This window comes from Argentina anserina, chromosome 4, assembly GCF_933775445.1.
Source record: "Argentina anserina chromosome 4, drPotAnse1.1, whole genome shotgun sequence".
Lineage (NCBI taxonomy): Eukaryota > Viridiplantae > Streptophyta > Magnoliopsida > Rosales > Rosaceae > Argentina > Argentina anserina.
The window spans coordinates 22,194,654-22,218,319 of record NC_065875.1 but is presented as its reverse complement, the minus strand read 5'-3'; the positions used below and the strand labels follow the sequence as shown (position 1 = coordinate 22,218,319).

The following is a 23,666-nucleotide window of genomic DNA, read 5'->3' as shown; positions in this document are numbered from 1 at the left end:
TCACCGCAAGTGCCTAAGGAATTGAAAAATTGTAGAGAGACTTTGGGAAGGATTCGCCGGCACTGGAAAATGAGGATCTGAGATGAAGTAGAGCACCATCGGCACTGCTTGAAGCTTCGAAATCCTAATTTCAATGAGTGAGAGATGAAGAGAAAATTTTCAGAGAGAGGAGATGAATTTCGAGAGACGAAGTGAGAATTTTTCTCTTGAGAGTAAATAAATTCTTTCCTTTGAGATAAGTCTTTTTGTTTCATTTTTTTTTGTAGAAAGGGCATTCTGATCAATCAAATAATCTAAGCGCAAACGTTTGCTATTTTTCAATTTCCCTTTTTAAATTTTGAAGAGAAGCCTATCACAATGTGTTGCATGTTGTCTATCTGTAAAATATTTAACAACATGCATCGTATTGTTATTTTAAAAACATATAACATCGTGCTGCATGTTGGTTTTTTGAAAGTGTTTAACAATGTGCCTTCCTGTTAGTTGTTAATATGTTAAATTGACAACTTTCAAATAACAACACACAGAATGCGTAGTCAAAAACTACATTAACAACATGTCAGTGACGTGTGTAGTTGAATATAACTTTTCACAACGCACAAAATAAGCATGTTGTCGAAAATAGTAATCCACAACGCTCTAAACACGCATGTTGTTACTGAGATGTTGTCGTATGTCATTTTTCTTGTAGTGTGATCATGAAAGTTTTGTCGTTCCTCCTTCTTGACGCTTTCATTTGATAGATCGACTTCCTTTGATATTTCCAATTTCCAAATTCCAAGTAACTACCGATTGTTTGAACTTCACTAGATCTCAACTAGGGCCGATCATAATAATAGAGCACACTTCCGTCAGGAAACCCTGTTAATATATCATCTAAAAAACAGACATATACTAATGGTCAGGATTGGTTTTTTCTTTGAATAGGTGAGTGTCGGTATAATTATCGAAAGCTAGATTTATTGTTAGGTAAGTTTCCGTTGTCATATCCAAAGTCCAAAGTCCAAACAAACAGATAAACTGTATGTGGTAGCACCTACAGTGGTGCATACAAAAAGTCTTGATCATTATACCTTGATCGAGCTAGGGGACTTCTTGTAGTAGCACGATAAGCAGTAGCAAGTCATTCTCCTTGCAACTGCAGCCCGCAAGAATTCCTCTAGGGAACAATATCGGGGCTGGAGAAATTTGACGCCATGCCAGGGGTTTTAGAATTGAGAGAGGATTTGAAAAGGTTAATTTTTGTATGGTGATTTAATAACGAAATTGAATGTGCTACCGATCTTTATGCTTTTTCATTATAATTATTATTTTTTACAAGAATTTTAATTATAATCTTGAATGCCCTTGGCATGCATGAATTTTAAAATTAGGATCTGAAATGGGGGGTTGTGTTTGTAAAGCATGCTGCATTATGGGTGGTAATGGAAGTTGTCAGAAGAAATTCAAACATGTGGTTTAGTTAATGAATCAAGATAGACTAGTAGTAACAACATTTGGGCGGTGGGTTGGACAATTATCAAAGACAAACAAAGAGATTTTCCAAGATCTTTGCTCACTATTTAATCAATATCCGAAATCAAGACCACAAAGTTAATTAGGATCGGATTACATCTGAGACCCCAGAAGACTTAAATATAGTAATCAACAACAAGTAAATATATAATTGTATAAATACAACACGATTAAGCTAGGTGCATGATCAGTCTCCAATTATCCACTGTCGCGAATAAAAGATAACACAAGTTGTTTTCTGTTTAACAGGTTAACAACAAGTGCATGTACCATTGTACCAGTATTATCTCGATATCTCACGTGTAGTTAAAAAAGACATCGGTATAATTAGATATTACTCACTCGTTTAAGTTATATTTTATCATTTTATATGTCACTTTTTTTACGAGGAATCTTCTCACTCTAACATGTCTAATAACATAATAAGACAATCTAGATAACTACGTGTGCGAAATATGAGAAATCCATAATGGAGAAATATGAGAAGCTCAAAACGAGCAAGATCTATAAGAAACACATATCCAGGCTGATAATAAATTGGATATCTGACTTGAGAGACATGTTATGATATCATGTTAAACAACGACAAGAGTGACTCGAATAATCAATATTGTCTCAAGTTAACCACAAAAGTTCTCGGTACATTATGTAATATCCACCCACGTATGAGTTATGTTTTAGTGGTTAATGTTTTGAGGTGTGATCTCTCACACAAACTCTGAAGCATATACTTATAAAACAGTATGCTATTTTCATTCTTTCATTTCGTTTATTTTCCCTCTTATGATTTCTTATGTGGGATGTGGTCTCAACTCTCACACATTACCCATTTTGTTGTCTTTTCAGCTTCCTTCTAGGTTAGCTAGATCTATAAAATTCGTTTTATACAGGACCACACAACGTAGATCGAGAGACATGAGACCAAAAACAAACAAACAAAGAAACTTGGTGGATACCACATGAACTCAACAGAAAAGAGGACGATAGGCGCATCACTCATGCGTAAGGTTTAAAATATTGGTATCAACAAATATATTAGAGATGTATCGGGAATATTGGAGAAAAAATATCACTCATATTCTAAATTATTTATTTATTATTGAATTACATACAAACATATACAAATTTATATTTATTTATTATTGAATTACATAACAAAAAAATTTAAAGTGAAAATTTTCAGATATTTTTAAAAAATATTAAAGATATATTGTAAATATCGGAGATTTTTTATGTTGTCGGAGAAAATAAGATATTTATTTTTAAAACATATAAGTAATTTGAAGAAAAAAATATCTGGAATATTTTAGACGTTGCTCATTCCCGGCTTTCAAATTGTTCATGGCTAAGTAAATTCTTATATACTAACACAATAACGGTAGTCTTCCTAACTTGACCATTTCACAAGAACTTGACAAAAGCTCAGAGGGTATTAGTAAATGAGCGGTGTTGATTGTTGAAACGCTTTATCGACATAGTTTTTTTACTTTTTCTTTTCAACGTTAGTTTATACATAACAAGACCAAGTCCAACGCCACAGAGTGCTCGACTCCCTTGTGTTCCCGTTTAGTCCACATAAATGTGCTTGGAGTTGCCTGCTCTAATTTCCTAATTGATACATGGAGGAGTACCAACCATGCAAATTATATAATCAAGTTGGTTTAATAACTTCGAAGGATCCAGATGGTATTTGATATTTTGATTGATGATAAAGGGATTGATGACAATGATTGGTAGGAGACAGGCATCACTGAAATATAAGTAAACTAATCATGGTAAGTTGAGTAAACAAAACATGTAAGGGGTTTCAATTACCACCTGTCTTCGAATATTAACAACAAAACAAGAAAAGGGGTTTCAATTACCACTTCCAGAACTACCAAGTCAAAAAGAATTGTAATCTGACAGGGTAGTTTTTACCCTATGACCATTGTTTAAGATCTTTGGGAAAACACAGATTTGATGTTTAGCCCCTGGCAATATATCCACGGTCCACAGTGACCGAGAACAAATAGACAGGTTCATGCACGCATATAACCTTTGAATCTGGCTCTAAGTACCACAAGATAAATCACGATCTAGTGGGGATCTGAGTATACCTACCTAATGAGCAGGGAAAGAATGTTGGATCTGGATCATTGTATGGCCGGTTGGTCAGGGTAGTCGACAACTTGGCATACACTGAACAGAAATAGCTCCAACAATCTAAAGCTCATAGAGTGTAACTACAAAAAGACCAGCACAATCACATGAAACTGCGTATGTACTAGTAACAGCTAACTTGCAAAAGCATTGAATGCAGACTTCATTACTGAGAAATTGCCTAGCTACATTTATTACTGAAACCAAAATTAAGGAGTATAAACAAAATTCTTCTACATGTTGAGACAAAAAATGAGATTTTGTAAATTTACAACTTCACAAGCAAAAGTTGCATGTCGAACAGCTCTAAAATCCATCTTTGTTAAGTAATTCCTGAAAAGAATCAGATGCCACACAAGATTAATGTATGCCAAACATTAAGCAAGTGCTGATTTCTATTTGCTAGTCTTCAGCATATCAAACTTTTTAATACCAGTTTGGTAGCAGCAACTGATTGACGCTGTCGTTCTTTCTTCTCTCGATGGCAGTGTCCGCACCAGCTAGAACAATCTTTCTGATATTTCTTAAGCTCTCTAAAGACAGAACTACAAGAAGATTATCACAATTAGATCAACATGAAATTAAACAGTACTATAAACAAAATAATCCTTGCAGTAGAACCAAGTATTGGCATAGAGAAGCTTCTAAATACTGATACCAGGACAAACTAACCTGCCATCTTTTCATTGGTTGCTCTTAAGTCTTAATAATCATAAGTCAAGGTAAAGTTCCCAATGGCCAAACTAGAACAACAAAGGCTACAAAAGAGTTTCTAGATAAAATTTTCCTTTCTAAAGACAGCATACATTTTCAACATCAGTATGTTTTGGAAAAATCACAATCTGTTGCGAAATCAATCATGAATATATGCTTAGCACAAACCATCAATGTATTAGGAAATCCATAGATTTCTGATATTCCACCCAACTTAATCATCCAAAAGAATGAGTTCTGGATACTTTGATGCATATATTAGCCATATATTTCAAATCATATAGAAACTAATACATTGAGTTAACTGGATAACTTTTTGACATAGAGCAGCTAATTGATGTGATTAACCTTTGTGCGAGGCTTTTAAAATTCGTTTAAAGGAACAAAAGGTGAGGAGAAATGTACCTTCTGCACCATAGTAGTAAGTTGGCCCGTTGCCCACATATTGTACCTCTAGCACCATGTCTGTGGCGACCACGATGAAGAACTGCACGTCCCGGAACGTGAGGATAATCAAAGACTTCCTGCATTATGCAGTTATGATATCGAAAGAAAAGAAAAGTGTCCTATTAATTAGTGAAGAGCTGCATTAAAACTAAATATGCCAGTCATAATCAGAAAGAACATTCATAGTGCAAATCCATATTCTGTCACTTGAGTTTTCAATTTGCATAGAGAAAATGCAACACTATGATAGTATGAAGCACTTGTACTTCTCCAAATATATATATATCCATGTGTGTGTATTGGCCTCATTATAAAATCTCATATCAACACTCTCCGCATACCTCTGAGAGTGTCTCTGAATTCACATGCTTATCACATCGAACACCTCGAAAATACAACTCCCCACCAATAAATTGCTTACCCAAGCAAAGATTCAAGGTGACTTCTGAGTCATCCACATGAAAACCTACAGCACAAAACTACAGTCGGTCCATAAACACTTAAGAACAGAGAGGAAAGGAAAGAGTAGACATAAATGATGTAACACTATAATAAGGAGAAATCATATCAGCTAAGCAACAAAACAAATATGCTATGTGAAATTTTTTTGTTTTGTTTTGGTCTGAAGTACGTGAGAAAAAACTGTAATAAGTAGAATTAAGCAATGAAGAACATAATATGTTACATGTCAAAGACCCAGAATTGCTGTACACTGACTCCGTGGACTAAGAAGGAAAGAACTGAAAGTTATTGAAATCCAGATTCTCAGATAAGCAGCGCCTACCAAGCTCAACATCCCTATCCATTCCATATTCAACTACAAAACCATGATGTGAATCCAATGTGGCTCCACCAACTTCGGGAAAGAGAACTGCATAATATTTCCACCCCAGAAGAAAGAGTACATCATTAGTTCAAAACTTTAATGTAATTCCAGATTTATATATAGCCTCATAAGAATTTTGAAAAAATTACCTCTAGACATAGGACGTATAAACTCTTCCACCAACTTGTCAAGCATACTTTCAAATCCAAAGTCGTCAAGAACAGCACCAAATTTGTTCATTGTGTTTGGTCGCATGATTTCAAACTTTGTCTTGTGGACCCACCTTTCAAAATTCTCAACCTAAGAAATCAGAATCAAGTAAGCAAACAAGGAAAAGATAGTATATACAGGAACGATAAACTCCTAATCCAAAATGATACCTCGGATACTAACAATTCACAGAAATGCGGCTGAAACATTTCAAAAGTGAAGATTCCAGGGGAGGGTTCTGTCATTACACTTCTAAGACTGTCCTCCGTACCCTCCTTGATGGCATTGAGAAATGAAGGGACAAAAAATTCTTCAGCTTGCATAGTGTATAATTCCTCATGTAGAGACTGGAAAACAATAAGAAAACGGAAATTGTTGCTTACATGGATTATATACAAACTCTGAAATCCTAAATTGCCGAAGTAGTCAAACACATGTAAATACTATGATAAAATCTTTCAGTCAGGCATCTTCAATGACACGAACCTGATAGTTTGATGTGATCCTCTCTCGGTATTCCCTATGCCGCTGAATCTGTTCATTTGGAAAGAAAACAGCTATCAAGACCAAAATGATGCTACATTGCCTATATTAGCCAGTACAAATTTCTCATCGTGCTCCAAATTAAACACAATTCCCAATCGGCCATACATACCGACAGATTCCACAGCAAAATCCACACAAATATGAACAATCCACAACAAATATGAACAATCCACACAAAATCCACACACTAATCGAGTCCTGAATCCAATGCCTATCGCAATCGACTGCGATTAGAGCCGATTAGAGCCGAGCCTGCTCATTTCACACAATCCAATACAAGAAATTGAAAAACGATGAATTCCCAAAACATCCACAATTCAAAATCAAAAGCCAGATCATGTATCGAAACAGAGAAAGAAAGGAGAAACAGAGAGGGAGAGAATGGTAATTTCTTACACGAGCGCGCTCGCCTTCGGTGGTGTACCGGAGCAGAATGTCCCTCATGTACCGGAGCTTGAGCTCGCGCGGCACATTGAGCATGTTCGGCGGCAAGTAATGCTCGAGCGAGCTGAAGAGCAGAGGACTGAATTCCAATTGCTGCAGGTCATGGTAGCTCTCCGACTTGTGCTCCTTCTCCGGCTTCAGCCTCAGCTTCGTCTTCGACACGACGCCGTTCCCGTTGGCCGTTTGCGGCGGTGGCTTACTTCCGTCCACTGAGCCGTCCATGGGGGATAGGAGGAGAGGTACTGTGGATTTGTGGAGAGATGAAGAGTGTGTGAATTGGTGGAATTGGAGGTGTAGGGGAAATGGGGATGAAGAAGAAGAAGTTTGAGACGCAGGTTAGGGTTAGGGTTTGGGATTTGTTGAATTCTCGTTCACTATAGCAGTGGGACGTCTGGACGAGAGGGATGGTATTTGGGTGGGGCCGGTGACGTGGGTGATTTGATTAGAGGTGGGGACGTTCTGAGCGAGTAATGATACGTTTACTTCTTTAGAATAAAATTTATTTAGAATAAAAATCGGAAAAATTGAGACACGAAATGAAATAATACGAGAAGAATGAGAATTGAACTAATTACAATTGTTGTTATTTATTTATAATAAAGAGTTAGAATTAAATCTAACTTAATTACTAAATCACCTTTAAAATTAGGTAGTTTGAGGTTTTGAATGTTTGTAATTTGGTAAAAATATGAGGACATTTCAGGTTTGGAAAATTGGCCCCACCACAAATCCATTCCCCCTCTGATTGAGACCTCTCTCGTTCGGAATACAAATTCGGGTTTATCCTAGAATTCATTTCAAGTTTGGAATGTGAGCCCCACCACAAATCTCATTTCCCTACGCAAGTAAAGACGGGAATGAATTCGATTATGGAGGAAGAAAATTTCATTCATGTGAAGTAAACATGTCATAAGCTTTTTTTGGGGCATGGATCAGGTCTGAATTCAGAAATGATGTGCTTTTTGAATCTGAAGGGTTTTGGAAAGTGAGTAATCATATTTTTTATTTATTATCTCAAAATACCGAACCTACGGGATACTATTCTAAATTTAGATCTCCCGAGTAATATCCCTTCAACGTGACACATGTGATTTTGATTAGAGGTGCATACATTCTGACGTGGAGTGTTAAAATCTTATACGATAGTATGTGTTGTTTGGGTGTAGGTCGAGTGAGAAATGAGGTGCTCGAATTTGAATCCAAAGGGTTTTGGTAACGTCATTACTCATTACTATTTTTTTATTTCAAAATACTAAAACTACGAGATGCTATTCTAGATTTAGAATTCATGAGTATATTCATTTAACGTGACACATGTGATTACAAGATACTATTCTAAATTTAGAACTCGAGTAATATCCTTTCAAAGTGACATGAGTAATTGTGACTGGAAATGACGTAGAGTTTTAGAACCTTATTGAGAAATGAAATGTTCAAATTTCAATCTCAAAAAGGTTTGAGAAGTTTCAACATAACGAAATCACGAGATATGATCTTGCACTTAATATCCACGAGTTATACAATACTTAAGGAAACTAAGGTGAGTGATTGTGATTAGAGGTGGTGGGGACATTCTTTGGAGTGTTAGAACATCATTTAAAAGAAACTCAGTGGTTTAGCTCAATTAATTGAATCAGAAATGAACTGTTCAAATTTGAGTATGGAAAGCTTCGGAAATTGATGAGTAGTTGTCAATTTGATTATATAGTAGCTTCAATATATTGAAATTACGAGATATTATTTCTTAATTATTACTTATAAATCTTAGCACGTTGGGGGAACCTAACAAATAATGATTGTGATTAGAGGTGATGTGTTTTGACGTGGAGTGTTAGAATTTTGAGAGATTCTTGTGTGGGGCGAACGCATCACGTGTCGGTGGGGCTGTCCAATAAGGATATAGCAGAGGATTGTTTTGGGTATTGTGTTAGAAACAAATGAGGGCAAAATGAGAACTTGGAAATAAATTGCTGCATTTTTATTGGGCTGCCCCATAGTTATGTGGTAAGGGAGTCTGCACCTAAGAATTTTTCTAGAATTTTATTATGAAATGAGGTGTTCAAATTGCATAAATTTGAAAATCCCAACAGATCGATATCACAAGATATGTCTTTGCATTTGGTACGTTAGGTTTATCACATTGGAGGGCAAATGAAGTGAGCTGTTATGATCATAGGTGGGGACATTCTGATGTGAAGTGTTAGAACCATTATCCAAAATAACATTGTGTTTTCCCTTGGATTGTATTGAGCTATGAAGCACGGACACGCGGACAAGGGTCCGTATTGCGTGTCCGACACGGACACGCTCGGACACGCCTGGACACGTTCGGACACGCTCGGACACGCGAACTCAATTTGGACACGGCCCGGACACGCGAGTGTCCGAATTGGACACACGAGTATCCAAATTGGACACGCGGACACGCACCAACTCATAATAAAAGTGAAAGTGCTTATGGTGAGAATCGAACCTTGGTCATCCAAGGCACCCAACAACTCCTCAACAGATTCAGTTTTTGTTATATTTATGCACACTTTAATATATATAAGGAGATAAACTCATGATAAAAATAAAAATGCTTGTGGTGGGATTTGAACCTTGGTCATCCAAATGATCCAACAAATCCTCAACCATTCCAACAGATTCAGTTTTTGTTATATTTATGCACACTTTAATATATATACATCTAAATACTTTCAAATTTTTAAATTAATTTTTTAATAAATATATATATATATATATTAAAATAATTTTAATTGCCATGTCCACCACGTGTCCGTGTCCAAAAAAATTTCTATATGCCGTGTCTACGTATCGAATCGTGTCCAATACGGACACTCGTGTCCATGTCCGTGCTACATAGGTATTGAGAAATGATGTTTTAGAATTTCAACATGAAAAAATGTCACTTTGATTTGAATGTCAAAATATTGAAATTACGATACATTGTTTTTAATCTAAAATTTAAGTTATAAGACGTTAAATGAAACATAACAAGAGTGATTGTAGTTAAAGTGCGGATTGATATGGAGTGTTAAAATATCATTTGTATAATGCCAATTCTCTCAATTTGCTTTCTCAACGTCATCACAAACTACACCTAACTCCTCACACATAACTCACTAGCTATGATGTTTCTGCAAGGACATGCAATGTTATCTAACTCAAAGAAAAATAACTTTTTTTTCATAATTCAAATGTTAATGCACCATGATAGATACAAGAAATTTCATGAAGTATGCAAACATAATTGAATCGAATATCTCCCTAACTAATTCTATGTGTACAGTATACAACTCGATTCAAACCTAGAACTGTGGTCAGATAATTCAGAATCGATTCCCAGTCTGATTATGATACCCTCATTTATTTTTTCGAAGGTTCATTTACAACTTTTATTTTTGCATTCTATATTGATGTAGAATGTATGATTATATAATATGGCCCAACACTCAAGTGACTAAACCCAATAACAAAGCAAATGGTATGTCATGTTTTACTTCATTTTCTCTACTTCTTGCACAACCCAGAATACCCAGCCTCATAAGAACAGACCACTTTCTTTCCCCTCTTTTTTGTCTGGGTAAATTATTTATAGTTTTTTCTTTTTAAGGAAATAGTGTTGTCAATTGTTAGGTGAAGCCACGAAAGTAATAGTGCCTGGCCCTCAAAATCCCTTCTTTGGCGTCTACAACCTGCGGACCGTAGGACGATTATACCCATACTCCTCCCTCCCAGACGGCAATACCAACTCTCTAAATTTCCACATCTTCTTTTGTCGTCACTCCATAAACCAAAGTAAACGACAGTCATTCAGCTGAGGCTACTTTGGTAAATCCGAAATGTCCATATTGGACCATTTGGTGGTGCGCCTACTAAATTATAAAATAAACACTAGCAAAAAGGCAGCTGCGGACACTCCGAGAAATAGAGCGTTGCTTATATCACTCTCTCACCAACTCCGTCATCACCAAACCGCCAATCAGTCGACCTCTCCTTCTCTCTCTGAAAGCTCCGAGCAATCGTCGCCGTCGATCAAGGAGCCATGGCCTGTAAACTAAATGCGACGTCGTCTCAGTGGATCGGACAGCAGTCCTTCACCCAGCGCAACGGATCATCGCGCCTCGTCTCCGCTCCTCGCCGCGTCTCCTTCCCGATCCAAGCCAAGGCCTACACCGACGAGCTCGTCCAAACCGCTGTAAGTCATTTCCGGCTTGATACATGGTGTTTGTTTCTGTTGATTTCGTCGCTGACCGGAATTGGAATCTTAGAATTTGACCGATCACTCTCTAAGAATCTATTAGGTTGTCGTGATTCGATTTGGTTTTAGTTTTCTGATGCATGCATCGTTTTAATTATTGAATCTGAGATTTGAATTAAGTTATCAATAAGATGCATATTGATTGAGTTATTTTTCTTCTTCTATATATTTCTTTGCTGTTAATAACTTTATATAACTGCTATAATGTGATTGGGAAATTAAAGAAAAGATTAGGAGCTTGACCTGTGATTTATAATTGTGCTTATGGAAGTGTCAGGATTAGAGATGATAGGTAAGTTAGCTTATGATTTCTGACTTGTTTTTTTTAATGGATTAGAAAACTATTGCATCGCCTGGACGTGGTATCCTTGCCATTGACGAATCCAATGCAACCGCTGGAAAGAGATTGGCATCCATCGGCTTGGACAACACCGAGGCTAACCGTCAGGCTTACAGGCAACTTTTGTTGACCACTCCTGGACTCGGAGAATACATTTCTGGTTCAATTCTGTTTGAGGAGACGCTGTACCAGTCGACAACTGATGGGAAGAAGTTTGTGGATGTGCTGCGTGAGCAGAACATTATGCCTGGAATCAAAGTTGATAAGGTAAGGCGTAGATGCCTCTCAGATGCTTGGGTTATATTGCTTGTGAAATTAATTTTACTGCCTTGAGTGCGTTCCATGTGTAATCGTTTCATGTGCGTATTTGGTTCCAGGGTTTGGTTCCCCTACCAGGATCAAACAATGAATCCTGGTGCCAAGGATTAGACGGATTGGCTTCAAGATCTGCTGAATACTACAAGCAAGGTGCTCGTTTCGCTAAATGGTGAGTCATCTATAACTTATATGCATATCTGTATGATAAATTTTCAATTGATGCTTTGGTGAGCTGATCCGATCCATTCTACTTGATAGAAATACTCAGATGTGGTGCACTTTTTTTATTATGCAGGCGGACAGTTGTTAGCATTCCATGTGGTCCCTCTGCTCTTGCAGTTAAGGAAGCTGCATGGGGACTTGCACGTTATGCTGCCATCTCTCAGGTATGACACTTATACGGATCTATATTAGTTGGTAATGGCTTAAGATATCAAAAGGTGGCATAATAAGACTACCTGTTGTCAAAAACTAGATAAACAATGATTGCTTTCTTTTTACATTGCTGTCTAGTTCTATTATTTTCCTTCTGGTAATATTATTAATGTTTTGATTGGTCACCATGATATTTTGCAGGACAATGGTCTTGTGCCCATTGTGGAGCCTGAGATTCTTCTTGATGGAGACCACCCAATAGAAAGGACCCTTGAAGTGGCAGAGAAGGTCTGGGCAGAAGTTTTCTACTACTTGGCTGAAAACAATGTGGTGTTTGAAGGAATCCTCCTTAAGCCAAGCATGGTGACCCCAGGAGCTGAACACAAAGAAAAGGCTTCTCCAGAGGCTATTGCCCATCATACATTGACAGTGCTTAAAAGGAGAGTCCCTCCTGCAGTTCCTGGAATCATGGTCAGATTACCTGTTTCCTTTTGAAATAATTTGAACTGGCATTTTTCTTTCTTTGTTTTATTGAAGAGTACTAGAGATTGAATTACCCTGATATAATTTCCCTTAATCCTGTAACCGATTGTGGACACCTCTATAAGCAGCCAAAATTTACTATTTTCTATGGACAAGCCAGGCCAACCAGGCAATCACTTCCATGCATATATATAATTTAATTGTTTAGTGTCTGAGCTAAAATTGAAACTTAGAATTTATGCTGAGATAGCATTGGAGGCAAGTCAGTCTCATCGCTGGTTCAAGTTAGTTGGTCATTTCTTTTTTATGTTTGAATTTGATGCTTTTTGTTAGCTTTTGACAAGACTTGATTAATGATGGATTAATATTTGTTCTGTCTACTCCACAGTTTTTGTCAGGAGGACAATCTGAAGTAGAAGCGACCCTCAACCTTAATGCAATGAACCAGAGCCCCAACCCATGGCATGTTTCCTTCTCGTATGCTCGTGCCCTGCAGAACTCCGTGCTGAAGGCATGGCAAGGACGTCCTGAGAATGTAGAAGCTGCACAACAGGCACTTTTGATAAGAGCAAAAGCAAACTCCTTGGCTCAGCTGGGAAGGTACTCTGCTGACGGTGAGGCAGAAGAAGCCAAGAAAGGAATGTTCGTCAAGGGCTATACATACTAAGCCATATTCTGATGCAGTTCATGCCTCCAGCACTTGAAGGTGTAATTTTCCGCAAATTTTTTGGTGTTAGATAATGTATGCTGAGGAGACTTGCTACAAAAAAAACTTTTTCATTTCTTTTCCCTCACCACAGAAGACTTGAGAGCTTGAATAAGACCGTTGAGAAAGGGCATGTTTAAACTGTAACTTGTAACGATGGGAGTAGTGAAAATGCTTATGTTTCTCAAGTTACTGTATGATTCTCAGATTAATTCTTGCCTTTGTTCCAGTTAAAATCTGAGAAGAATAGAAGGAAAACATAAAACCAAGCTGGGGCAGTTGTTTCTCTTTATGGTTCATCCTGTTTGAGAATTTCTGATCCCTAAATCACAGTAACCTGAAAGTAACCAATACTGATGACACATGGCAAACACAATCCATTGAAGTCAGCAGGTCCTTCATCTGCAAAAGTGCAAGCTGCAAGTATAATCTCACTGGTCCTGATACTTCCATACATATATATGTTCATGCACGAAACCGGGTTAGTCCTTAAAAGCTACCATTCCAAAGGACTATACGGAAAAGCGACATGAACCTCACGATTAGACGATGAAGTGATATGTACATTTCCAATTACTGTTGCTATGTTGTAATTAGAAACTACAATTTGTAAAGTACGATTATAAAATTATAACGATTTCATCTTGCTCGTCTGATTGTGAGTTATCTTGCATGATTTAGTGCTCAAATCATCCAGGTAAAAATTAAAAAATTATTACAATCTCCAAGATGTTAAAATTCAATAAAAATTGAGAGGAAATTTAAAAAAAAGAAGGAAAACGTGGCTTGGTTAGTTAAAAGCAGAAGGCGCAGGGATTCTGTACTGTTATGCTAGCCCAGCTCGTGCGCACTTCCCAAAGTAAAACTCAACTGAAAAACTCACGCGTTTCTCTTCCGGTACCTTCCACCATTTCTTTTCTTCTTCTTCTTCTTTTTCAACACCGACGACGCCTCACATTTGCATGCTCACCTCATCCCCTTCTCCACAGTCACACCTCCCTCCGCCTTCCTCCGCCTCCGCCCTGAGACCCTCACCACCGTCGTCTCTCCCGCTCGCCGCCATGAAGGACCGCCCTCCTTCTTCCTACGGCGCCGTCTACGTCCCTCCCCACCACCGCCTCCGCTCCGTCATCACCGCCCCTAATTACACCTCCGCCGCCTCCATGACGACTGCTGCTGCCGCTTCTCTCAGCAAAGCTCGCGCCTACTACCAGACTCAGCCGCAGGAACTCCTCCACAAGCCGAAGCTGCAGAACGGCTCTGCTTACGGCGCCGACAACAATCCGGTGAGATTTATATTCTGTGCGTCTAGTTGTTAATTGAGTTAGTTCATTTTTACCAAGTGTAATTTTGTTTACATTACTCCGAGTAGTTACTGTAATTGATGATGCTCTGCTCAAAATAGTTAAATCCAGGTCTTGTTAATCATAATTGTGATGATTCCTTATGTTATAGTGTTATACTGATAAATTTTAAGTGTGCTTTATACATTAGGACAATGAACTCAAGATTAGGCCAGTTGAACAGCAACAGAGAGTGTCTTTTGAGCTTGACTGCTTGAGGATATAAGTTTGATGCAAATAGGCTTAATTGTAGTGACAGATAAGGATTTCAATTTCATCTCTGCTGCTTTGCATTGCACGCTTGAAGAAATTTAAGCATGCTATGCACGTTTAGATGTTTACTTAAGTTGGTAGGATTTATTGGTGGGGAGGTTTGGTTAGGCGTGGCCATGTTTTGCTAGGAGCGCTAGTTTACTTTGTTCAGGCCTTTCGATCTGAAGGAGCATATTAACGTGACTTCCTGTTGAAATAACAAACTTGGCATATCTTTAAGATGCAAAAGTTCATAAATTTTTTTATTCTAATATTTTTGATGCAGGGTGCTTCAGTCTCTGATAACATTGATGAGTGGAAACGGAAGCTAACCATGCTGTTAAGTGACAACAAGAAGCAAGAGTTAATTACAAGGGAGAAAAAAAACAGACGTGATTTTGAGGAAATAGCTGTGTTGTTGGCAAGCAGAATGGGACTTTACAGGTTGGTTTTTGTCAACGTCTAAGTGTTTCAGTAATTTCAAGAGAGTTTGATTATAATTTTTCTCTTTTTGCAGCTATCTGTATGCAAAATTCGCTGTATTTAGTAAGGTCCCCTTGCCAAACTACAGATTTGATCTCGATGACCGGAAACCTCAGTGAGAGGTAATAACCTTTATCCTTAATTCATGACTTTTATATTTAATGATTTTCCTTTAATTGATACCCCTCAGCTTCCTGGATCCATGAGCTCCAGTTTTGGATGTGACATGCAATCTTCAATTAGTACCATATATTAGTTGACTTATATAAAACTGATTAGTTGGGAGCATAGGACTTGATGATATTTTTAAATGCCGACTACTTTTTGGTAACTCTGATTACATAGTTCTTAAGTATCTAAATGAAGGCGCGCGCACACACACACACACACACACACACACACACACACACACACATATATATAGGAGAATTTTCAGGTGCGGGCGTCCGTACCTTACGTAAGGTACGGATTCGCCGATTCCGGCAACGGCGGGGCGGACCATGACAGCCGAACTCCCCACCTCCTGTCTGTGCCGGTCGGAGCTCCATCGGCGACCCACGACGGTTGGAATCGCGAAATCGCCGGAATTTGCCAAGAAACTTGATTTTTGCAGATTCCGGCCGCCGTGGGTCGCCGTTTGAGCTCCGGCCGGCACAGACGGGATCGCCGGGAGGTGGGTAGTGCAGTTGTGCTGGTCCGCCGCGCCGTTGCGGCCTGCCGTCGCCGGAATCGGGACGTCCGCACCTGAAACGGCCTATATATATATATATATTTGATACAAAGGTGACCTTGCCACTTGGGTTGCTGAGGAGGGAGTTGAGGCCTACCTTGGAGACTTCCTTTCTCAGAAGTCTAGGACGATAGAAATCTGTCCAGATATATCCTTTTCTAGATCAAGCAGTATTGGTACTGATGAAGGACTCTTTGAGCAACCTGAACCAGTGTTATCTAATAATGCTGCAATGGAAAAAGTTCTTTGGAGGAGAAGCTTGCAGCTGCGGGATAAGCAACAAGCTTGGCAGGTATACCTTGATATGCCGTTGTTTGTGTTTCTATTATTATAAAAAAGCAGCTACTTAGACTATTTTGGTCTAGGTTAAATGGTTTTAGTTCTGTGCGTAGAAAAGTTATATTTCTGTGGCCTTGTAAGTTGAATGATCAAAATAGCGAAGTAACTCTAGTTTATATCTGATTTAGCCAGTCGTTAAACAATTGTTGTAGGCAGAATTGTCATTCAGTTAAGATTATTTATGTTTTTAAACTCTCATTTATTGATTCTGCAGGAATCTCGTGAAGGCAGAAAAGTTATGGAACTCCGTCGAACTCTCCCTCCCAGCTTATCAAGAGAAGGATGCTTTGTTGACAGCAATTTCACAAAATCAGGTTTACTTTACTTCGATTTATTTTTCTTTGTTTTCTTTTTTCACTTTATCAGAAAATTGAATTCCTGAGTAGAAATGTGATTCCGCATTTTGTTCTAGTTTTACAATTTGCTACTGTTGGTGATTGTTGCATTCCATGCCTACATTATCTTAACTGGTAGTGGAAGTTCTTATTTGAATAACTGAACCTTTCAATTGTTGTAATAAGACTGTAAGTAGACAACATTTGCTTTGACACATAGTTTAAGCAGCCATGACAGAATCTGCAATGAGACATGTAAGTTTGTATCTGCAGTTTGTTGTCATATCGGGGCAAACTGGTTGCGGAAAGACCACACAAATTTCACAATTTATTTTGGAATCTGAGATAGAAGCTGGCCGTGGGGCTGTTTGTAGTATCATATGTACACAGCCTAGGAGAATATCTGCTATGTCAGTTTCTGAAAGAGTTGCTTCAGAGAGAGAAGAGAAGCTGGGTGATTCAGTGAGTTTTCCTCAGTGTTGTTATAGAAAATTACAAGTCTTATTTTATATTTCTTTTTACAATCCCTTTTTTTGTTTCCTTCTCAGGTTGGATATAAGGTTCGGTTAGAGGGTATGAAAGGAAGAGACACACGCCTTCTGTTCTGTACTACTGGTATTTTGTTGAGAAGATTGCTAGTTGACGGAAATTTGAAAGACGTGACTCATGTCATTGTTGATGAGATTCATGAACGTGGAATGAATGAAGGTAATTACGTGTTGGCTAGGTCTAGATTGAGGCTTTATTTCTGGATGATGAAGTGTAATTTCTCACTATAATCATTTGATGCCAGATTTTCTGCTTATTGTTCTCAAGGATCTCCTTCCTCGCCAGCCAGAACTGAGGTTGGTTCTGATGAGTGCAACCCTAGATGCTGAGCTTTTCTCATCCTACTTCGATAGGGCTCAGATAATTCATGTTTCGGTAATTAAACAATTCTCCTGTGAATAGCATTTTCTCCTGCCATTTATGAATAGAAGATTTAGATATATAAACTAATCTGTTTCCTTCTATTATTTACTGTTAATGTCACTTGTGGTCTGTTATTTTTGCTGCTTTCTAAGTGTGTTTCTCTTTCTCCCCCCTCCCCTCCAAATTAGGGTTTTACATATCCTGTTCGAACTCATTTTCTGGAGGATGTTCTGGAAAGTACAGGTTGCAGGTTAACTCCCTACAATCAGATTGATGATTATGGTCAAGAAAAGATGTGGAAAATGAATAAACAAGCACCAAGAAAGAGGAAAAGTCAAATTGCTTCTGTTGTTGAGGTATACAAATGATTGCATAAACCATTGTGTTCTTTTCAATTGTCTGCCTTCTCAACTTTTCCTTACCGGGATATATGCAGGATGCACTCAAAGCAGCTGATTTTAAAGGTTACAGTCCCCAGACTCAGGAATCTCTAGCCTGTTGGAATCCTGATTGTATCGGTTTTAACCTCATAGATTATATCTTATGCAATATCTGTGAGAATGAAAGGCCGGGAGCCATTCTAGTTTTCATGACTGGGTGGGATGACATAAATTCTTTAAAGGAAAAGTTGCATGCAAATCCTCTCTTAGGTGATCCAAGCCGAGTCTTGTTGTTAGCATGTCATGGTTCCATGGCGAGTTCTGAGCAGGTAAACTTCGGGTGCCCTAAAAGTTGTGCAATGGCCAGCATAGTTTGTTTGCATTTGGTACGCTGGTCCGCATCTATGTTGGTTACTAGTCAATTACTTAGTTGATACTTGATAGTGTTTTATCCTGCGTGTTTTGCCACAGCTTTTTGTTAACTTTGGTGAAAGAAGGAATTACTGCCGAGTTTTCTAGCAAACTCATATTGGTCTATCTCTTATTTATATTGTTTTGGACTGCCTGCAGAGGTTGATATTTGATGAGCCTGAAGATGGAGTGAGGAAAATAGTGTTGGCCACTAATATTGCTGAAACGAGTATCACAATCATTGATGTTGTTTTTGTTCTTGATTGTGGAAAGGCAAAAGAGACTTCATATGATGCACTGAATAATACTCCTTGTTTGCTTCCTTCCTGGATATCCAAGGTTTTCGCTCAACAAGTAAGGATGTAATCTGTGTTTTAGCTGAAGGTTTAGGTTTCTTAAATGATAACTAATATGAACCTGGCAGTATCTAAGCCATAATGGTTGACTTGAAAGAAAAGTATATGGGTTGCCTTGCACATATTATCTAGACATCTGCACTCTGTGGAAAATGTATCTCTACGATCTTATTTGATGGGTACTCTAGGAGCCATTATCAATCAAACTTTAGTAATGAGCTTTACTTGTCTGATTTATATTTATGGAAGGCCGGGATGTTATTTATTTCAAGGAAGCTGAATTCCTATGTGGTTTATTGACTGTAGAGAAGAGGAAGAGCTGGGCGCGTTCAACCTGCGGAATGTTACCGTCTCTATCCTAGATGTGTTTATGATGCATTTGCAGAATATCAGTTGCCGGAAATTGAGGACACCTCTGCAGTCTCTTTGTCTGCAAATCAAAAGTTTAAAACTCAGAAGTATTTCAGATTTCTTATCTAGGGCTCTACAGTCACCAGAGTTACTTGCGGTAAGAGTTGATTTGATTTTTTCTCAATCTAAGGTTATTTAGCTTCATTTTACCAAATATGGGCAATGTTAGTCTCCTTAATACTTATCTTAAAACTGTTATTGAAATAAAATCATGAGGCAAGCCTTTTCTTCTCCCTTTAAAGCAACAGATCAGCCAGTTAAAAAGAAATCTAACCGTCTTAAAGCAGTAGTAAGTTGAGTCATCCAAAGGAAAATGAAGAGAAATATGTGGACCTTTTGTCAAGTAATTAAGTGTATCACCAATTAACACGGTAGAGAGAGATAGGGTGAGCCCATCAGTAATAGAAAGTCTCGAGGAGCAGACATAAGAAAGATCATTAGAAAAAAAAAACCTTTTTAAGTGTCATAATAAACCATATTCCTTAACATACAAGGCATACACTTTTGAGTGTGTTGTTATCTTACTGGCTTGTGGTGTTTAGTTATGTCTTGACTTATTTTTAGTATTTTCTTCTCACCTGCAATTCACAATTTTGGTTCTTAAATTTTCCGTAGGTGAAAAATGCCATAGAGTATTTAAAGATCATTGGGGCCTTGGATGAGAACGAGAATCTGACTATTTTAGGTTGGAAGAGAGATCTAACCATTCCAGAATTTGAATTATGCATTTTAATGCTTGCACCTGCTGCCAAATGGCTGAGGTAATATTTTGTTTCTTCTCTACAACTGTAAGACTCATGCAGTAAGTCATTTGACAGGACACTATCTAACTGTGCTGCCAGTGGAGCCAAAACTTGGAAAAATGCTCTTGCTAGGTGCCATCTTCAACTGCCTGGATCCTGTTTTGACTATTGTTTCTGGCCTTAGTGTCAGAGATCCTTTCTTAATGCCGTTTGACAAGAAAGATGTAAGTCAGCTCTGCAGATTTATTATATCATTGCATGCTCCAGATTTCCTAGAGTTATGATTGTACTTAGACTGGTATTTTCAAAAGAACCAAAACCGACAATAAAAACAAATGAGTGTATTTATTGATATCAGTCTTCTTTTTCCCCCATTTTTTAGCTTGTGGAGGCTGCAAAATCTCAATTTTTCCAAGACCACAGTGATCACATTGCACTTGTGCGTGCATATGAGGATTGGAGAGTAGCTGAAAGAGACTTTGCTGGATATGACTACTGCTGGAAAAATTTTCTTTCAGCACAATCGATGAAAGCTATTGATTCTCTTAGGAAGGAGTTCCTCTCTTTGTTAAGGGATGCTGATCTTATTGATTCCAACACAGCTACCTATAATGTATGGAGCTATGATGAGCATCTTGTCCGTGCTGTTATTTGCTATGGCCTATATCCTGGAATTTGCTCTGTTATGGTAAGCATCTGCTGGGTTCAGAATGTTATGCAATGCTGAATAGGCATTTTAGATCAAACTGGGTACATAAAGTAGACATATAAAGCTATATCATAGTTTGACTGCTGGGTCCTTAGTTGGCTAAAATTTCATTGGTATCTGTTATTCTTTTTGTAATCATGGTATATTTTGAGAACTAACATAAATGCATGTGCAGCACAATGAGAAGTCATGTTCACTGAAAACTATGGAAGATGGTCAGGTGCTGCTATACTCGGTGAGCACTCTTGGTTAACTTATATCACATATTAACATCAATATAATAAAAAAGTAATTTTATTTAGAGAGCTTATGTTTATTTCTTTTGTGTAGCACTCTGTAAATGCCCGGGAATCTAAAATTCCATATCCTTGGCTGGTTTTCAATGACAAGATAAAGGTGAACTCTGTTTTTCTACGGGATTCAACAGCTGTGTCTGATTCGGTGCTCCTCTTGTTTGGTGGAACTTTTTCAAAAGGGGATATTGTGAGTATTTTTAGGTGTTTGTTTGATGTGTGATTATATGTTTGTTTGAGTGCAGGATCAAATATTGTTGTTGTTGTTTTTTCTTTTAGGTTTATTTTAATGGGATTGAATTGTTCTACCAGGATGGACACTTGAAAATGTTGGGAGGATACTTGGAATTCTTCATGAAACCTGCTGTAGCAGAAATGTATCAATGTTTAAGGGCGGAACTTGATGAATTAATTCAGACAAAAGTAAGTGATATTTTATCTCATTTCAATAAATTTCATTTTTATTTTCCTTTTATTTCTTTTTTCAAGGAACATCTTGCTACTTTGTTTTTCTGGTTGGAAGTGGTTCAAAAATATATTTTTCTGCTTGTTATCTCTGGCTAATTTTTATTTCTGTGAATGCGACTAAGCAGCTACGGAACCCAAGGATGGCCATCCACAAATATCATGAACTCCTTTCTGCAGTGCGTTTGCTGCTCTCCCAGGATATAGGTGAGGGTAGATTTGTATTTGGTCGCCAGGTCCGTACATCCTTAAAGCCATCTGTGGGGGCAGCTCAGGCAGGCTTGGTTTCAAGAACTGAAAGTGGACCTGGGGGTGATAATTCAAAGAGTCAGCTCCAGACATTACTCACGAGGGCAGGATATGCTGCGCCCGGCTACAAAACTAAGCAACTAAAGAACTGTAAATTCCAATCTAGTGTGGAGTTCAATGGAATGCAGATTATGGGGCAGCCTTGTAATAACAAGAGTGCAGAATAAGATGCAGCAGCTGAGGCCATTCAGTGACTGGTGAGTGGAACACAAATGGGCCATGAGCACATCTATCACATGTCGATGATGTTGAAGAAAAAGCAAAAAAGGATCATAATGGAACTACAATGAGCCAGTTTTCCATAAAGGTTTTGTGAGTGGCAACGCAATGTCAGTGCTTCATAATGCCTTGAGAATCAATGTGGCCATCATGTCTGACTCACTCTACCTGCCTCGAATGTGTTAAGCTCGGGTATCTTTATCACTTAAAAGCCAACAGTTGTGGCCGTCTTTCATCCCCATAATGGATCAGACAATCACCAGCAAACAGCTTTAAGATGCCAAGTTTGTGGTTGGTTCTTGGACTTTTGGATCGTCTGTTTCGGCACCCCTAGAGTTGCTTTACATTTGATCTAAAGTTGAAATTGACCTATTTTGTCCATTGCAGTGCTTTTGGGACATGAAATTGACGGTTACCAAGGCAGTTGATCAAAATTCAAGAGGGAGGTGAAATTGTAGTTCCAACAAGGAGGAGCATCAGACATAATGAAATCTGTACAAATATTATTGTTTGGGCTAGTTAGTAGGCCTGTGTAGTGTAGGTGTAATACTCCAATTGTCAATGAAACTCCCTGTAATGCCAGGAACGACTCTGTTTTGTTAATATGGAGTGTATTCTATATTTCGCAAGAACTCCTGGATGGATGACTCCTAATAGTTTCTCTGGTGTTTGCAGCTGCAAAGCGCCTTTGATACTGTCCGGCAGGTGCAGCTGGAGATACCCGAGCAAGCTCCCTGCTCTGGTTCAGCTGGGTAATAGTAAAAGGTAAAGCTGGTCCAGTCTTTTCATATAGATTTATAGATCCTTAGCTGTAAGATGTTGATGGAAACTGAATTAGGATCATGTTGATGTGGGTGAGTTTGCAATCTTGCACGACTTGATAAGCATATACTATCACATGGCACTTGTGCATGTGACTCTTAACTGCAATACGGGAGATAAAACCGCTGATGGGTCTTTGATTTCTAATTTCTTATACTTGTTTTCCAAGGGTGGGTTTTTGTCTTATAAAGGGACCACTCAGTCTCAGCTTCGAAACTAAAATAAGGGCTCTCTGCATCTTACAGCAGTACGTTGCCCCCCAACATTTAGAAGCCTTGGGGGGTTCTTTCTCCTCATTTCTACTCTACGAGATCACAGATTACCGATCTCTTTCTTTGTTGAAAAAGAATATACAAGTTTCAATCCGACCTCGAAGTGCGACATTGATATGGTGTGTCGGGGGCATTGCTTGTTGATTAGGTAAATAATGTTGAAAATTATGGAATCTCAACCATATGATATATGTTCGTGTTATGGGACAGCCTGGGAAACTCTGACCCCTTCCATGTCCCAATTGTCCATAATGCTCCTTCTAAATCGAGCTTTACTTGTTTAAACCCCCAAATCCCCCCAACCATGTGACGACGAAGACTCGTTGTTACGTTAAATCCTAGTGTAGTTGTTGGAGTTGGTAATGAAGTAGAAGCTCTCTTGGTCTTGGACCCCCTCCCTCTTGGCCTTTGGCTCTTCGTAGTTGCATGGAATGTGTAACTCGCTGTGTGTTTGTTTTTGGTCACTTTGTTGGTCAGGTTTGTGAATCCCGTGACAATTAACAAAAGCCGAAACATTGGAAAAGAAATTTAGGTCTTTATCCCTAACTACCA

The 23,666-nt window shown here is 38.3% G+C and overlaps 3 protein-coding genes across 4 annotated transcripts; 2 read left to right on the top strand and 1 right to left on the bottom strand.

Annotated features, from left to right (window-relative positions):
• Nucleotides 1–3,823: 3,823 nt before the first annotated feature.
• LOC126792581 (2-oxoglutarate and iron-dependent oxygenase domain-containing protein CP2-like) lies at nt 3,824–7,190 on the bottom strand. 2 transcript variants are annotated; one of them, XM_050518988.1, is made up of 9 exons: nt 6,797–7,190; nt 6,341–6,388; nt 6,025–6,201; nt 5,794–5,944; nt 5,603–5,689; nt 5,160–5,284; nt 4,777–4,895; nt 4,091–4,202; nt 3,824–3,990 (listed from the first exon to the last, which is right to left on the bottom strand). In XM_050518988.1, exons 1-9 carry the CDS (start codon nt 7,064–7,066, stop codon nt 3,964–3,966), a joined length of 1,116 nt encoding a protein of 371 aa, XP_050374945.1. In that variant the 5' UTR covers nt 7,067–7,190; the 3' UTR covers nt 3,824–3,963. The 2 variants fall into 2 exon arrangements, with proteins under 2 accessions (XP_050374945.1, XP_050374944.1); XM_050518987.1 differs by having other exon boundaries at nt 4,777–4,868; nt 5,161–5,284.
• Nucleotides 7,191–10,766: 3,576 nt separating this feature from the next.
• On the top strand, nt 10,767–13,518 carry LOC126792580 (fructose-bisphosphate aldolase 3, chloroplastic). The gene is made up of 6 exons (XM_050518986.1): nt 10,767–11,045; nt 11,446–11,715; nt 11,826–11,935; nt 12,062–12,152; nt 12,343–12,612; nt 13,013–13,518. Exons 1-6 carry the CDS (start codon nt 10,893–10,895, stop codon nt 13,289–13,291), a joined length of 1,173 nt encoding a protein of 390 aa, XP_050374943.1. The 5' UTR covers nt 10,767–10,892; the 3' UTR covers nt 13,292–13,518.
• A 721-nt stretch (nt 13,519–14,239) lies between these two features.
• On the top strand, nt 14,240–22,836 carry LOC126792582 (DExH-box ATP-dependent RNA helicase DExH5, mitochondrial). The gene is given in 22 exon segments (XM_050518989.1): nt 14,240–14,616; nt 15,212–15,369; nt 15,443–15,530; nt 16,192–16,221; nt 16,224–16,430; nt 16,692–16,733; nt 16,735–16,791; nt 17,086–17,274; nt 17,361–17,520; nt 17,606–17,736; nt 17,913–18,080; nt 18,161–18,433; nt 18,675–18,869; nt 19,178–19,272; nt 19,274–19,379; nt 19,898–19,967; nt 20,101–20,249; nt 20,408–20,713; nt 20,910–20,969; nt 21,065–21,217; nt 21,340–21,450; nt 21,621–22,836. Coding segments are annotated over 22 exon segments (3,543 nt in total). The 5' UTR covers nt 14,240–14,292; the 3' UTR covers nt 22,092–22,836.
• Nucleotides 22,837–23,666: the final 830 nt, after the last annotated feature.

Excerpts from the sequence above, each read along its gene's own strand:
- LOC126792581 (XM_050518987.1), bottom strand. The coding sequence starts at position 7,066 with ATGGACGGCTCAGTGGACGGAAGTAAGCCACCGCCGCAAACGGCCAAC. Across the intron at positions 4,869-5,160 it reads AATTCAGAGACACTCTCAGA|GGACGTGCAGTTCTTCATCG; the intron begins GGTATGCGGAGA and ends CCTCACGTTCCG. Across the intron at positions 3,991-4,090 it reads CAGTTGCTGCTACCAAACTG|GAATTACTTAACAAAGATGG; the intron begins GTATTAAAAAGT and ends GATTCTTTTCAG.
- LOC126792580 (XM_050518986.1), top strand. The coding sequence starts at position 10,893 with ATGGCCTGTAAACTAAATGCGACGTCGTCTCAGTGGATCGGACAGCAG. Across the intron at positions 11,716-11,825 it reads CTGGAATCAAAGTTGATAAG|GGTTTGGTTCCCCTACCAGG; the intron begins GTAAGGCGTAGA and ends ATTTGGTTCCAG. Across the intron at positions 12,613-13,012 it reads CTGCAGTTCCTGGAATCATG|TTTTTGTCAGGAGGACAATC; the intron begins GTCAGATTACCT and ends TCTACTCCACAG.